Below are 17,598 nucleotides of genomic sequence, written 5' to 3' on the forward strand. Positions count from 1 at the left end.
ACAAAAAACAACCCTTTCCACCATTTTTCTATCTGGTCTTTTCCTCCTCCCACCTCCCTCCCCAGTTCTCCATGCCCCTCCCTGCCTCTCCACAAAGCCTATAAAGGGGTCGTGGGTTTTGGTGAGGAGCCTGGAACAAGCCCGAGGGGGGGGTCAAACCCAGACACTGCACCGATGACCTCATACCAGAGCTGGATGCCAGTGAAGGGGGGGGTGGGGGGCTGTTGAAAGCGGAGAGGTGGATGCAGTAAAGTCCTGAGTCTGAGTTTCCCCCCCCAACCCACACTGCAGGGGGGGATGACATCAGGACACCCCTTTCCTCTTCCTCCACAGCCTCCCTGGTTGTCCCCTCTATTTAATATGAAGCATTTTTTATTAAAAAAAAAAAAAAAAAAAAACCTGCATGAATAATTCACAGGCTAAATTTTATGGTATTTTAGCCTGACTGCCCACATTATTTACTGTTCACTGTTTAAACATGTCCTCCTACTGTACACATGACAAAACAAGATGCATTATCAAGCATTAACATGTTTATTTAACTGCCAACTAAAACACTTGGAATCAGCACCATGACAAATTCCACTACCCCACCTTGTGGTGTTTGCATCCAAGCACAGATTCACAACTTGTAAATCAACATTCAGGAACATGCTGTCACCGCGACCTAGTTCACGTCGCGGCGCCGCTCACATCCCATCCCTGCCCGGATCAGTCAGCTTGCTCTGGCTAAACGGCAATGGCAACAACTTGCGCTGCTGCCCAAGCCAATGCATGCTGGGTACGCAGATGGAGCGGACAGAAGGAGACGTAGAGAGGGAGAGAGGGAGGGAGAGTCAGAGAGTCAGAGAGTCAGAGTGAGAGAGAGAGAAAGGGGGGAATGAGAGAGGGAGTATGAGAACTGATGCTCACAACAGATGTTTGCCACAGTTCCCTTATTGCAGTTACACTCCTCTTGGCTCTTTATCAAACCCACAACAGAAGGAACAGTTGCACGATATACATCTTGAAAGCTGATATCTAAACTAAACAATGCTGGGAGGCTTAATGGAGAAATAAATGGAGCAATCTGTATAATATAATAAAAATGACTTTACTGATGCATTAAAAAAATAAACAAACTCTTGTAGTGTTTTAACAAGTGCTGTTTAGTCAATTAGTTTACTGATACTGATGATGAATAAACAAAATAATTAATTTTTTTCCATTGTATTTCTTTGGCAGGGGTGAACAAGAAAAAAAGAAAAAACTGGTTTTGACCTCCAGTGACTAATTTGAAATCCACAAAAATCAAACATGAAAGCAAAGGACAGTGAATCACATTAGATATCCTCAACGGTAAAACATCCACCGTTCCGGTAAAAAAAAAAAAAAAATCTACATTCCAGCACTGTGACTACTTCTGATGGCAGTAAACAGCCACACTTGATCAGCCATTTCGAATTCGATTTAGGCCAAAGGCACGGCTCAGTTAGCCACTCATCACAATGAGTAAAGATGTAATCAATGCGCTCCGCTGTGAGACAAGTATTGGATTGACACAGTTACCCTGCGAAGATAAATGGAGATTAGGGAGGCTTCTCTCGCCGTCTCGCCAAGTGCAACCCACGACGCAATCACAATCACTCCATAACGTTCTTGTTTTTGTCAATACACATAATATGAACTTTGATTTCTATTTCACGCCTCAGTCCCAGCACTCTGTTCATAGATAATAGTGGGTGGCTTTGACATTATGGTGCAGAAAACCCCCATTCCTCTGGTTTTGAAATGCCCTTTTTTATATGGTTGAACAGCTTTAACGCTACTGTGAAAACAGCGTGATTCACCAACCTCTGATCTTTTAACTTCCTCGATGTGAATCACCCTCTGCTACACATTTTTTTAAGAGCAGCTGTGGTGACTAACTGCACCAGACAAAAAAAAATTCCCCCGTCTTCTTTGGTAGAATGATTTCATTGTTGATAAGCAGAGGAGACACGGCTGAAGATGTCTGTGGGACAAATGGTGCAGATCAGAAAATACTGTTATATGATGTTTACCACATTGCCCCCTTAGAGAGTACAGAGTCATTCTTCTTGTCTGAAAAAAGAGGGAAAAAGTGTTTCCAAGCAAGCAGGGTTGGTGGTTTGGAGAGGTTTGAGATGCCACATGTGGCTCTCATTCTGAGGGTGGAAACAGACAGCATCACTGCTTCATTTAGGAATCTATTATATTTTGTTTCTCAATCTCAGTGGAACAAATAGGAGACTTTTACTGTGAAGTCAATTGATATTGCTAACAAAATCTTATGGTTTCGTTTATACAGAACTGAGGTGAAACTCGAACGTCCATGTTCTTTTACATGAGTAATGAGACCTAATTCAAAAACACACTGACATTTAAAATAATGCAAATGACTAAAAACACAACCCTGTAACATAACCTTTCTCATGCAATTCACTCCATTAGGAATGTTAAAGTGGATTTTTTTTTGAATGTCATTGGTTATTTCATATTTTCTCACGACTGTCGCAGTTTGACAGACAGGGACGAGTCGGGCTGAGACAGCGGTTGGAAAGTTCACATTAGAAGAGAGCCTGGGTAGATATTACGGACAAGGAGGAAACAGTTACAGCCAGGGTATGCTTGAATCAAACTAATTTATACAACATGTCATCCAACAATGTCCGAAGGCTGTCTGAAGTGTTTATGGCAGCTCGGAGCGGCCACACTCAAAAGGCATGGTGAAAAGGCGGCAGCCAGAGAGAAGGGTGAGATGCTACAACGGGGGATAATGGCGCATGCTTTGGGACAGTCTGTCCTTGAAGGCATTCATGATGTTGCACTGATTTGTACACACGAAAAAAAAAAAAAACTGCCTGGAGCTGTGGGAGTAATTTTTTGAAAAGAGAGAAGCTCAAATCTACATCCTGTCTCAACCAACAAGTCCTCCAATCCATATGAGCATGTCGGTCGTTTGCTCCTTCCCTCATTTACGACCCAGAGGAGTGTTTCCTAATATAGCGCCCCTATCGGCAGCAGGAGCAACTAGTCATCCGACCCTCTGATACGACCCATAGGAGCGTCTCCTGAAATAGCGTTCCTACGGCGGCATGCCTACCGGACCTCGGTTGTCCTGGTTACCATAATGAACACGCGACTGCACCGAGAGCGGCGTACAGAACGTTGCCGTGGTAACTATGATAACGGTCATGGCTCGGTAAGGTTTAGCCAGAAAAACTACTTGGTTAGGGTTAGGAAAGGATGATGATTTGGGTTAAAATAAGTACTTCCTCAACATCAGACGATCTTTGTTGGTTACAATAATAACAACGAACGGCCATGGATAATATAAACTATATAAACAACTGGTTTCACATGGGAGTCGAACACCGATCTCCTGTTTCATATTCCTGTGTTTTGTTGACCCATCCATCCACCCCAACCTCCTCCCAACACGGACTTTGTCGTTCTTTATACTACGTCACCGCACTTTTCCCTTTGCTCCTCTCATAATCTCTACGACCACCAGATGTCACCTGAGTTAGAACAAAACGTAACTCGTTTTTCATAGGAGGACAGTCTCCTCTCAACATGGAAACTGCCACTTGGTGCAGGAAGTGGACGTATGTTTGAGAAATTCCGACGCTTGAAAGATGTGTAGGGGAAAAGGTTTCAAACACTGTTTGACCAAATGGCAAGTACTTCGTTTGAAGCATACTGACCCTTTTCAAAGATTTGTATTAAGAATGAAAGCTAACAAATTAATCGTTGTTTAACTAGTAAAATTACAAAGGGTTCAAATTTATAATAGCAAGTGCTGTAACAAAGTCTCGCTTATCTTGAAATGTATAATAAACCCTAGAACACATTTCACATTTTCACAAAGACAGATGAAAGAAACCCTCAATGAAAGATTGCAATGAGCTAGCTGCTATATCTCAATAAAGTAAGAAGATGACAAAACTATCTTTACTGTCTGTATTATTGCTGCATGAACATGGGCTGAGCATGAGTGTGGACACACATACGCACACACACACACACACACACTAAGTGAACATTCAGAAATAAAGTGGCTCTGGTTGGTGGTTAAGTAAAGAATAAGTGAGCCAAAACGAAAGGAAAATCTCTTTCTTAAAGCGCACACGCACAAACACACACACATACACACACACATAAATGCACATCTGCACGCAAATCAATCCCACCACCCCCTACCCAGAGCTCTGAGAAGTGCTTCAATTTATTACAAACTCCCTACTTCATCTCGCTAGCAATCTGGAAACATCGAACTCAAGTCTCATTCAGCCATCAACCGAACCCCCTCTCTACCACACACACACGCACGCACACACACACACACACACACACACACACACACACACACACACACACATTCTCTCTATACGACAGCCTTCAAAGACGAAGTTTGGAGCCTCGGCTGGTCCCAAGGCTCCCTTTTGACACACACAAACACACTTATGCAAACGATTCCACTGGCTTTTCACTGAATTTGAAGCAGCAGGCTGAGAAGCCTAAATGCTAGTGGAAACTTATTTTCCATACAACAGTAGATGGGAATCTTTTTTCATGGCTTCAACATAAACCTGTGGAGTTAAAACACACACAAAGACACACGCATCCCACAACCTAAATAATCAGCTCCAGTGACCTGCAAATGTGCAGCCAGCACCTCAAATCCACATGTACATAAAAAAGCAGAAAGAAGAGAGAGAGAGAGAGAGAGAGAGAGAGAGAGAGAGAGAGAGAAAGAGAGAGAGAGAGAGAGGGGTAAAAGAGTCTGTCTTACCCTCACAGATCCTGTCCAGCCGCTGGCGTTTCACTTTGTGTTTGTCGACCAGTGCCATCCCGTCACAGCTTGAAATGCTCTTTTCTCTTTTGATTTTCTATCCACCTCTCCTTCTCAAAGTTGCCAACTCCTCCAGACGTTAATGAGCTGGTTTTTTTATACCTGAAATTCAAGAAAGCAGGCACAAAGGTTATTTTTGAAAATCAGTCTGGTAGTAATGCATTTTCAGTGTATACAAAATAATTTAAGGAAAACCCCCCCCCCCCCCTATTTCTTGAGTTGGTATCTTAAAGTTAATTTACAAGTGCAGTCACTTGGCAGGTCACACTTAAAACACACTGTATATACAACAACTTACAACAACATACAACAAACAGGATATGGCACATATGCAAATTAAAAACAAGGGAAGGTGTATACAATACAAAAAAACAATAAAATGCAGAGTCAGAGAGTAGTCTACTGAGTTGTGGCTTTAATTGCTGTTTCACTTCATAAAAAGTTGTAGGCGGTGTTGCACGACTTCACATCATGATTTCCTTAAAGTGCATCATAAGAAGTCCGAGCATCGTCATCTGACAGCAACCCTGCACAGTTGTTTCTGTCTCACAACCTTTGGCAGAATCACTGAACTTGCAAAATCAGACATTTGCCCTGCAGAGTCCACTCTCCACTAGAGGGCGCTTCATCTCAGAGAGCACCATTCATTTAATGTAATGAAGAAATGTCACCTCTGCAACCAGAGCCCCAACACAGCAAAAGCCGACAGACACAGAGTGAGTGAGTAAATGAGGCGTTTTACCGATCATTTATGTTCAGTGACTGATGGTCCTCTAAAGAGAAGTCCTCTGACGGGTTCCTGCTGACGCCTGAGGGGCATGGCACAGGGTTTTTTTTGGTGAGGAGAGACAGAGATAGACAGAGGAAGGTACAAGAACAAGTGCACACACGGGCAACTATGTACGCACACACACAAAAAGACATGCAAGATGACAAGCAGAAATGTAGGCTCGCGCGCTCACACAGTCTAAGGGCAGCGAGTCACACAGAGGAATGTGGGTCAGTTAGTCAGCAGACGGGAGGAGGTTGTATCAGCAGAATAAAGACATGAAAGGGGGTTGGTGGGAGGGAGAGGAAAGTACTAGAAAAACATCATCTAACGGGATGAGTACAGTGTGACGCCATCCTCCTCCTACATTTAAACTCTATCTCTTTCAGCGCTTTCGTATTCGCCTCCATTTCTTTCCATATTGGCCTCTGGGCCCAATCCTAGAGTGCTGCACTTTGAGAATGGCTCTCACTTGACTATTTATATGATGATATATTGATATTTGCGCGGTAACTGCAATTATAACCGTTATGTTCTGGTGGGGTGGAGGGCAGGATAAGCAATATGGCTGAATGATGAATTGATGCATAGCCTTTTTATTTGGCCAGCTGTTGGGGCATTTTCCCAGCTGCAGGGACAGGAGGGGGAGGTGGTGCACTGCAGCTAAGTAAATTTAAAAGACACATTACTGTAGGCGCTACATTCCTCCTGCATTCAACACACTTTGAGCTCCTATATTTCTCTAACATGGTAAACACACTTGCTTCACGAGTCAGCTGTGCTACCGCTTCCCTCCTCCACAAGGTAAGCCTTCTTGCCAAAGAGCTGAAGACCCACATGTGGGAGTCAGAAGAGAAGTAATTGAGCAAGAGGGAAAGCAGGAAACAGTCAGTCAGAGGCGGGGGAGTCACACCGCCTTGGCTATGAATAGACTGGAGGAGACATGCATGGGCATCTGACTCTGTGCTGCAGAGCAGCAACACTACAGGTCATGAGTGCATCTGACCATTTACACATTATAAACTCTCCTGATATAGACTTTTTACTGAAAACTGCCTAAGCGGACAAACATTAATACAGGCTGCACTAGTCATATCATACGGTACAAGAACATATGGCGGTTATGCAACATGAGGATGGGAATAAAATCTTCCACAATACAATACTAGATTTCTTAATTCATAATTTTTTGTAGAAACTGCATATAAGATGAGCTGATCTTTTTTAAGTGGTTTCAATATAAAGAAATCCCTTGAATTAGATCATAAGGCGAGCCAATGATCCAATATAAAGATTTTGCTACAGTCAAACTGTATTGAGATGATGGATCATGGAACATGTCTACTGTGAAGTTTCTATTCTTTATAATGTGATATAATTCATAAAAGTGGAACACAATTAAATCCACTGCCCATGAATTTGATTATTTATTTTTGATTTGACTTACAATGATATATAGTGTTAATTTTAGGATCACCATTTTGATTGGTTCACTGAATATCTTGATAAAAATATTCCTCAATGTGTTATTTAAAAAATACATTACATTTTTTGACAAACAGAACCTCAACTATGCATCAGTTGTATTATTTATCGCATCTGTGTTATGTAACTTAGAGCATGTACCCCCCCCCATTCCCACACATTCACTCAGAATAATAACTATCATCTACACCTGGAATCATTTCAAACACGACATTTCATCACTTCTCACTGGTGGTCTCCACTGATGGGATGGCAAACCCCGCCGGCTCAGAGGAACGGCCTCCTCAGCACTTTGAGAGCTACATTTTACCAAAAGCCCAAAGCTGTGGTATCCATGACTTCATTTCCATAAATTAATTCCAGAGATTTGACTGTAAGAAGGAGATCCACTCCATTTCCAGAGAAAAAAAAAAAAAAAAAGTCGACGCCGCTAAGCGGGTTGAAAAGTCAACAACAACTTTGAGCAGAGCTCTCCGCCAGATGAGTGCCAGAGAGGAAGTACAGTTATCCTGCAGCCCTTAGCCCCATTGCTGCTGGATTGTTACTTGACTAAGTGCTGTTATGTAACTTAACAATAAGGGGATTGACCTGAGAGAAAATACGTGCTCAGTGCTGGAGGAGAGGAAGAGAAACAGTGGAGAAAGTCACACACACACATGCGAACGACGGAAATACACAACTCCAGGGATTGTCTGGCTCAGCATTGAGAGGGCAAGCGCTCTGCTCAACACACACACACATACTTGTGGCTTGTAGTCGTGTTCACAGGTTCTCTGACAAGTCTGCGAATGTTACCAAGTCAGATCGTGACCAAAGTAGCTGTTGTCAGATACGAGTGATGCAAACCTCACAATATTCTTGGTAATACAAGGTTTTTTTGACTTTGCCGTGCCAGGATTTTGACTTTGTGGGCTGAGAAAAACATGTATTATAACAATGTATAAAATTTTGACATTTATGAGGTAGAGTTATGATATCTGATATCTGCATGCACCACTTCTGCGGTGTAGCCAATCTGCAAATGTTATTTTGTAATCACATCCTGCCTTTCTTCTTGGATGCATTTCATGCACTGTTGGACTCAACACTGACTGCAACCTGCAGCATGCCATAATGCCTGAATGAAACCATTTTCAAGGTATATACAGTATGTATACCATGTATCTACTGCTCATCAGTTTGTCCTGCAGTATCCCCTGCATCGAATGATGTTCCTGCAATACATACATACCTGTGTCAGTGTCTGTATTTTTCACTTGAGATTTCTTGTGTATCAGTGATTTCTGATGTTTCTAGCTGAAACAATTTGTTGATTATACTTTTATTTATTTAACACCAACTATTTTGATAATCAATTTTCAAAGTCATTTTTCAATGACAAATGTCAAATATATATATATTCGTTACATCTTCTCTGATTTGAGGATTTTTTAAGCTTTTCCCAGTTTTATGTCATTGCAAACTGCAAACATACTAAAAAAAAAAAAAATCGATCAACTGATTAAATATTCAGCAGAGTAATCGGGAATTAAAATAATTGTTTGCAGTGCAACATGCAGAAAATTTGCGTGGAAAGCAGAAGTGATCAAAAATCAAAAGCAAAAATAAAAACTGTCTCCTCACCAGCAGTGAGAGAGAAAGCTCAACTTCCCAGTGATGGTTAAAACTGCTACCAAAACATTTTCCCACCACTAACATGCACTGCAAGCTACTACAAAGAAATCATTCATGTCCAATGAGTTTGACAGTTACTCGCATCATATTGCAAGATTTCTGGGTAAATGAAACCCTTTAAACTTTCCAGAAATTCTGTTTTCACACAGTTACATGTTTGGGCTGCAGAAGTGTGAAGTCACCCTGCAAAGCTTTGATGTAGGTGTTAATTTCAACAAATAATTGTAATGAAACTCGCATGATGGACCTCAGAAATAAAGCTTTTTTTTATGTACTTAAACAGTGGATGAATTAATGGCACAGAGCTGAGTGGTGTTCAAAGACAAGAGCTTTGTAACACTTGAATGAATTGTGGCAGATGTACACCACAGATGTGCTACCACAGTTTCTCTACAGTGTCTCACAGAGAAACAAACAGAAATAAAACTTTCATCAAAATGCCAAAAAAAAAAAAAAAAAAATCAAGTGCACCAGACATTACACTGCATTGTTGCAGCTGTTGCATCACTCAGAGAGGTTATGATTTCACACAGTGCTTTTCCATCTGACAGCCCGTACATCAAGAAATTTCACAAGCAGAAAGAGCCGGTTTTACACTTCAGAAACATTTCTCTATTTCAGCTCTTTATGTTACAGCTCCTTCCCTTGCTCTCATTCTTTTCTGTTCCTTTTGTGAAGAAAAGCACATAAAAAGCCAGGCCGGCTTGTTTAGCTTGGTAATAGCACTGAAGACACAGAGAGAGGGAGAAGAGAAAGAGAGAGGTCTTTTTCTCACTAAAGCCATATCTCAGAGGAGCCCTAGCACCAGATTAAGAAACCTGTGGGTTTGGCTAAAGGTGAAAAGGCACACAATGAAGTAAAGCTCCAGCTTTGACTTTCTCATAACGCGCGTTTGACTGAAATATCTGTGCAGGTGTTTACTACAAGGGGTAGTTTTCATCTTGAGAAAAGAACATCTTGCTCGATCTTATTTTAGATCATCAACCGAGCGTCCACTCCTTGACCCCAGTGAACCGGTTTAACTTTGTGAACGTGATAACCACCATACACTTTCTCTCACACACACACACACACACACACACACACACACACACACACACACACACACACAGAGGGGACTCAGCTACACAAGTATGGGTTTGCAGTTGAAGAATCGGGCTGAAGGGAAACCTGGTGCCCTTTAGAAAAACTGGAAATATATATATTTCTTTACTTGTGATGTTACTCGTGCAGTAATCTAAAAATCTGTCAGTTTGCTTTCTTTTCCATATTTTGCTGTTTAAATCTCGTTTTCAGTGCAGCCTTGTCTCTACATGTCACAGCCTTCACACATCACTTATAACATTTTTGGGAAATACACTTATTCTATATCTTGCCAAGAGTATGATGACAATATAAACCCCACCTAAAATCAGCAGCCAGTTAGCTTAGCTTAGCATAAAGAGTGGAAACAGTGGGAAACAGCTAACCTTGTTTGTTTAATTAATCTTAATTTATTTATACAGATTGAACAAATGAGATATAAAATGTTAATAAGTGAGTTTTAGAGGTGTTGATAAGCAAATGTTTTCACCTTTGAACAGTCATCCCATTTCCAGTTTTTGTGCAGCTAAGCTAACCAGCCGCTTGCTCTATCTTTGTACTTAACATACAGACATGACAGTTATATTGATTTTCTCATCTAACTCTTGGCAAGAAAGTAAATAAGCAGATTTCTCATAATGCTGACTTACTCCTCTAACAACTGGAATGAATGTAGTTTCGAAACCAGGACTACTTGTAAGAGATGCCGTTTCGATGGACAGTAGCTGCAGTGAAATCTCATTAGTGCTGCACATGATTGGACAGGGATATTTTAGTCAACATTTTGAGGAAGAATTGTGTAGCAGCTACCTAAAGTGACTGCTTAAGAGTCTGTGATTTATGCTCCTGAAAGTGCAGGATAGCAGAAAAGGAAGCAGCAGAGAAGAGAAGGTGGTTAAGGTTTCTCTTCTCTCATTAATCTGATAGTTGGGGCTCCAAGGGGCACGTAAAGCTGTCGCTCAGACCGTTGATTTACACTTTCCTCCTCCCTGCCAGCCTCTTTCTTCCTCCAGCCCTCCTTGTCTAAATACACCAGTTACTGATAATTACAGCTCTCCTCTTTCTACCTCTCCATCATCGTCACGATCCCCCAAGTCTGTCAGTCCATCTGCGCCTCTCCATGTATCCTTTAACCTCCTTTTGAATGTCCTGTCAGCCTCTGGCAGAGAGCGTCCTTTTCATTCCCCATTTCTCCTTTACATCGCCTTTTTCTCTGAACCATTTTCCCATCTCCCTCCCTCCCTCCCTACCTCCCTCCTCCTCTCACACTCTGTCCATCTTTCTCTCCTCTCAACTCTAAACGAAATGAGACTGCAGCAGTAGTAACTGCTGACTTGGGCTAATGCACAATTTTGTAATAATGCCTATTCGTTTAAGTCACCCAGGAAACGCATAATGGTGACATTATTGTGCACGGCAGCCTGTTAGGCTAACCCGTTGAGGCGTTCGGCGTGGCCTGCATTCCTCCTCTCTCCAGCTCCTTACATCTAATGAACTAAAACAAAGTCTGGCATAAAATCTCCACTGGTATAATTGGCAATTTATTTTTGTTCACAACACCACTACACAACACAGAGTACTGAAGTCTTCCAACGATTCGAAGAGTCCACGTGCGAATTAAATTAAAAAAGCATCGTAAACTTGTCTCTAAATATTCTCCTGAAATTTTTTTCCTTTACCCGACAGGCTAGATACTGAAAACATACAGTATTTACTAATCTCAACACACAGTGTACACAAACAAGCAATCACACCAGAACCAGTGGCACTTAAGCTGACAGGTAAAATGGTGTGTCTAAGATGCTTTTATTGTGGTAATAAATCTGTCTTTTCCACTTTCCTGTTGACATTCAACATCAGATCTTTTTCTCTGAGGAACAAAGACCAGTACTGAGAGCTCAACTACACACACACACACAAACACACAGACACACACACACACACGCACACACACACACACACACACACACACAAATCTTTCATATATGAACAATACACTTATGAGAATTGGACCAACTTCTTTTCAAGGTCTCCCTGGAACTGGTGGATGAGACCAATCTCCCTGGTGATGAGTGCTAGACATGATAATGAATGCAAATTAAGGACGGCTCATGATGCTCACTGCTAAGTGGGATGTACATGAGGTTGGTTTGCTGACATGAGGTAACACCCGACTGCTTCTTCCCCTTAACTAATGTATAAAACTGTGGGGCCCATTTGATTTTTTAATGGGATATTTTTCAAATCAAGACATACAGACATTTATCATATTCTAGAAACTCTGGGTGCTTTCACATGTAACTTGTTTTGTTCCATTCAGACAAACTGCAGTTTTACTTAATAGATAAACCAATAAGTCAGTTTTTAGAAAATTTATGGCAACTTTTTTGATAATTTATTGCTTCATTTTTTAAGGGGTAAGTTTTCTCTGCCACCAAACATGATTTCTTGCCAGGAGCGATTGGTGGTGATTGTTGCTCAACAACAGCTTCAGCCATCATTGTGTTTATAAGACAAGAGGTTATAATACTCCCTCTGAGCAGCGCTACACCTTCAGGGCAGATTGGAAACTACAGTGAGTCGCTATTGGAAAATGGCAAGACGGGCCAGGACTAGCTGGTTACTTCAGTAGAGGAAGAGAAGTTAACATTGGTGTTGCTTTCCACTGCTGAAGACAGCTTTTGGTGAGTGAAAGAATCATGTTTGATGCTGAACGTTTCTACTAGACTAGTAAATAACAACTGTTAATGCTAACATTGGCTATGTAGCAATAGCAAAAACTAATATAACTAACTATAATTGTGAGCTGGATATGTTTGAGTTTTGGAGGGTTGGTTGGATAAAATGACACACTAACAAACAGACCAACTAATCAATAAAACAATTGGCTGATTAATTGAAAAAGAAAATAATAATTACAGCTCTCCTACTACTAAAATCAATCTTCTGGCCATGAGCTATCCAGCAAGTTATTTTATAAGTGATCTGTATATACAAAAATATATAATTTTGTAACTGTGGTAACAATCAGTGGATCACAGTTAAAAAGAGATAAAACAACAGTGGGCTCTGTTTTGTCTATTTTGGCAGCTCCTTATTCATTTGTTATTGTTCATAAATTGAGGCTGAGTTGCAGTCTCAACTAATAATCTTCCTAATCAATTATTTCTTCGTAAGCGCTCTGTGACACACGAGAAGATAAATAAACACATAAGGCACAGCTAAGTGCTGCATGACTTCATGCTTCAGCTCAAGGTTCATTTGTAAAAAACAGTGTGAACATGATGATACTGACTAGAACATGAGCAACAAGATCTTTTTTTTTCTGGCTCTGCACCAAATGAAGAGAAGTCTTTGTCTCTAAACTTAAAATGAGCTGAAAATATGCAAGTACAACTGAATTAGTGAGCAACACCAGGTAGCCGTGACTTCATCCAAAGGGTAAACAACATCTCAGCCTGCACAAACCAAAAGATCATGTGTGTACCGGCTTTTGTTCATAATGTAAAAAACAAATCTTGCCAGTGATACATGTCTAAAGACTGTGTGAAACTATAATCAGCATCCGTCTTCGCCATCTCACCTTGACTTTCTCAGCTCTTTAGTACCTTTCCATTCCTCAGCTACCAGCTCATTAACACAAGGCCAGAGCAAGAAACAGGCACAGTGTCTGTTATCGTTTAACTCAAGTCTAAACAATTTAGCTCCATTTACTCAAAATATCTAACCTCATGCTCACTGATTTCTTACACCTCTCCAGAGTGAAATATTTAAAACCATTTAACTGTAACGCGATAGAAACCCAAAGGAAAGAGCAAAGATGAGCGACAAAAAAGCAATTATATTTTAGGGCTGTGGAATAATTATGCATCAGGGAGATGGCCCTTGAAATTCTTACAAAAAAAAAAAATTAAATGAAAAAATGAATGTGTTGGAAAAGAGCCAATCTCTTAAAAACCTGGAAAAAATGGCTGATTGAAGAATGAAGATGCCAGAGTCCCGTTTCAGGAGTAAATGTAAGATTTTCAGAGAAACACAGAGCATGACTAATGAAGAGTGACTCTAAAAACGACTGCTTCTGGGTCTGAGGAGCAAAGTGAGGGTTTGTAAAAGCACACATACCATAAATACCTTCTTCTCAATGTCAGAAAATTTAGTTTCCACATAATACCTAATTGTAAATCATTTCCACGAAATCCCCTCAGAATAATTTTAGTCAAATTAGATACACTTTGGTGTGTTGAGGTTGGCAAGTGCCTGTTTTAATTGTTGAACTTGATGATCTGTCGTTTCCTACCAATTAACTACTGAGCACCTGATGCATATGCAACAACTGTAAAAGCAATTAGACTGCAAATTAACTGTAGAGATGAGTTCACGATGTGAGTGCAAATGCTCATATTTTGAATGAGCTTTGGTTGACAGTTTTACACTTCCAGAGGATGTAAATCATGATACAGAAATGTGATCATCACTATAAGAGAGCTTCCTGAACCCTTGTTTGCATGAAGTAGCCCTACATGTACGATGCTACTGCACCATCAAGGTTAGTATTTAAAACATACTGGGAGGTTTTCACATATAACATATGAACATACAGACAACTTTTCAATAAATGAATCTGCATGAGAAATTCAAGGTTGTATATGTGTTAGAAAAAATGTGTATTTTCAAAAATGGACAATGACAGTCCAATCACAAAGCCAGTCAGACGTCATAGATACAGTGTGGGAACTTCGAGTGCGGATTTTATACACTGCTTTCTGTTTTGTATCATTCACAATCTTTTCACAATTAAATCTTTTCTACATGTGCACAAACTTGAATTATTTCTGAACATCACATTACGAGCTTAATATCTTTTTTACCCTAATTTGAGCCCATGCACAAGCAGCCGAACAAGTACTTTGACTCAATAAATGACTCACAGGCTAAACTCAGCAAAGTTGTGATTTTCAACACAAAAAACCTTGCAAAGCATTTCATGCAAACTTTTAATGACTCGACAGCTGTCAGTACTCAAGATTGTGAGGTTATATTCCCATCCCTATACTGGCAGTGTGTTACCTAAAGTATGCTAGTCACGTTAGCCCAGTTCAGCTAGGCTTTTCACTTGCTAGGCTGTAAGCTGAACATCTTGGAGTGTGTTATCAATGGTCCAAGGGCCTCTATGGTAAGAGCCATCTGGGCTGCAAGGAGGAACCACTGTGCTCTGATTGCAAAAGGTTAGCTGAACCAGGTACACTAGGAATCTGCCCAACAGCGCACGGCATAAACATCTTGTTAGGTTCTTTAACAACAAACTGAGTATAAGGTGAGTAGAATGTAAGGTAGCTGAGTAAATGGGGTTAAGTAAAGGCCAAGCTTGCCCCAGAGGCCGACTCGCTGTGAGCTGAACGCCACTGACCTAGATTAATACCAACCACAGCAGCGCCAGGACTATTAAAAATACCCAGGTTTCCTGTATCCTGCCTTTCTGTCGGTGTGTGAAATGATTCCATCTGTCAGTCTCAGCTGGGTTGTGAGAACACCACTGAATGCTTCTGCCCACACACACACACACATGCGCACACACACACACATGCGCACACACACACATGCGCACACGCGCCCGCACACACACACACAAACACACACACACACACACACACACATCAGACGGTCACCCAAAAACACAGACGTGTTTGCTGGGAACTGGGGCCAAGGTGGGTGTCTGGCTGCATCCAGCCTCCAGGGAGGGGGCTCTGAGAAACTCTGCCCAGCATGAAAGGCTCGAGGATGGGGAGCGAGACATTAGGTAGTGGCTATAGTCATGATGGCGCACAGCAAACCATCACAGGAAGCAGTGTTCATTTACAGGGTTTTATGATTTCAGCTATGTACACTAACTACACATTTTGTGTCAGTGCAACCTGAAAAGACCTCTTTTAAATGACAGCGGGTTTTGTCTCTCTAGCCAACCTCTGATGAGTACTGAGCTTGTGGTAGCCTCCTTGTTGAATTAATAGCTTGCTTATAATAAGGCTAATTTATCACTGTGTGCATGTGTGCGTGTTTCTGTCTATGTGTGCAAGTGTGTGAGTCCTTTCCTGCTATTATGTATATGTATGTGTGTATCAGACAGGTTTAATACAGTGGTATGCTTCCCTGATCAAGGACAGCAGCTGGTATTTAATAGATAGCAAACAGAAGAAACACAGACAGGCAGCAAAGAGGAGCAAGCACATCCCTCAGCCACCTGTGAGCAAGAGCACACACAGATGAAACTAAGAAGAAAAAAAAAGACAAGGGCAGAGACGTATTACGACGCATAACTGACATTCAGAGGAAAATCTGGGAAAGAGAGCTGAGTGGTAGAAAGAAAAAAAGGTCAGGGATGAGGTTTATGCATGGGAGAAGAGACATGACCAAGTCGGTGAAAAGTGGAACAAAAAGATATGTTCTGTGAGTTGAAATATTTCAGTAGTTCAAACTGGCCCTGAGGCTGAAAACACCAAAAAATATATAACCTCTGTTCAAGTTCATCATCATTTCAGTTTGCTGGGTACAGTGAAATGGAAACTACTTTTCTAGTGGCACTTTCTGGACAAGATTGAAACAAAAACAAACCCCATAAGAAGAGAAGAAATGGTTTCAAAACTAATAAAAAATGTGGAATATTAATATTATCATCACAAAGTGACTGCTGCATGGAATTCAAACGGTATTTTTCATGGTACATTGACTGCATGACAGGATGGTAGGACCTCTCACTTTTCTCATGTTCACATTTAGCTATGCTGCTTTTTTTAAACAGCGAGTTCAGTATGGCTCTAGGTAAATTATGGCCCTATTGCATCAGAAAAATCCCTGACATGACAGTACCGATGAACTGTAGCTCTCTTATCGTCCTAATGCACTCCCCTATCTCCTGATGGCACAAAACTTCATTACTGGAAAAATGTTCACCTTAGGTCAAAAGATGTTGGAAGAGATAAATAAAAACCAGCATGCACTTTCAGTCTGAGAACAAAGTGCTGCTCAGTAAATGTTATATGTTATAGAGAGTAATGTCTCTGATTGATATGTCAGATATGTAGCATAAAGAATAAAAAGATGGTGAAATATTGCAGCACATGTATTATGCCTTAAAATAGATGTCTGAAAACCCCAGGGATACCTACTTCTAACCTCACACAGAGTCCCGAGGGTAGTATTCACAGAAGACTGAGTAGGAGGGACTGAGAGTCTGTGGCTTCTCTCTAGCTCAATGAAACATTAACCCACAGTAAATCCTTTTTGTTCAGGATCAGGAATCAAACATCTCCATACGGGTGAAAATCAAACATGCCTTTGTGCGAACAAGCTGACGAGTTAAAAAGCCAACCATCCCACTGAGCTTCTCAGCAGCACAGAATCAAAGAATTAGCCTCGGGCTCACCAAACATTGGTAATATCCATATTCATAATGGAGATCGCTAAGGTGATAAGAATCCATTGCTCAGCTTCCCCACTCACTTTTTCAACACTTCCGTAACTGCTAGCAACAAGTAGATAATATGCCACTTTTTGCCACAGATGAGTGATGAGAAACAGAATGACAGTTCACCCTGTTTAGCTCTCTAGACAGCAACAAGTAGATAACTGCTTTTGTGCGACATTGTGTAGGCGTGTGTGTGTGTGTGTGTGTGTGTGTGTGTGTGTGTGTGTGTGTGTGTGTATATGAGCACTGATGCTCTGTAACAGCAACCAT

At 41.1% G+C, this 17,598-nt stretch overlaps 1 protein-coding gene across 2 annotated transcripts in view; it reads right to left on the bottom strand.

Annotated features, from left to right (window-relative positions):
• Positions 1-17,598, bottom strand: part of ctbp2a (C-terminal binding protein 2a) — a 64,149-nt gene that overhangs the window by 38,924 nt on the left and 7,627 nt on the right. For both annotated transcript variants that reach the window (XM_023418084.2, XM_087177102.1), the window contains exon 2: positions 4,796-4,957. In XM_023418084.2, coding sequence (XP_023273852.1) covers positions 4,796-4,853 — 58 coding nt within the window. In that variant the 5' untranslated portion in view covers positions 4,854-4,957. The remainder of the gene's footprint in view (positions 1-4,795; positions 4,958-17,598) is intronic.

This window comes from Seriola lalandi, unplaced genomic scaffold (genome assembly GCF_002814215.2).
Source record: "Seriola lalandi dorsalis isolate HSWRI2012SDOR001 ecotype SW California unplaced genomic scaffold, Sedor1 jcf7180002054580, whole genome shotgun sequence".
Classification (NCBI taxonomy): domain Eukaryota; kingdom Metazoa; phylum Chordata; class Actinopteri; order Carangiformes; family Carangidae; genus Seriola; species Seriola lalandi.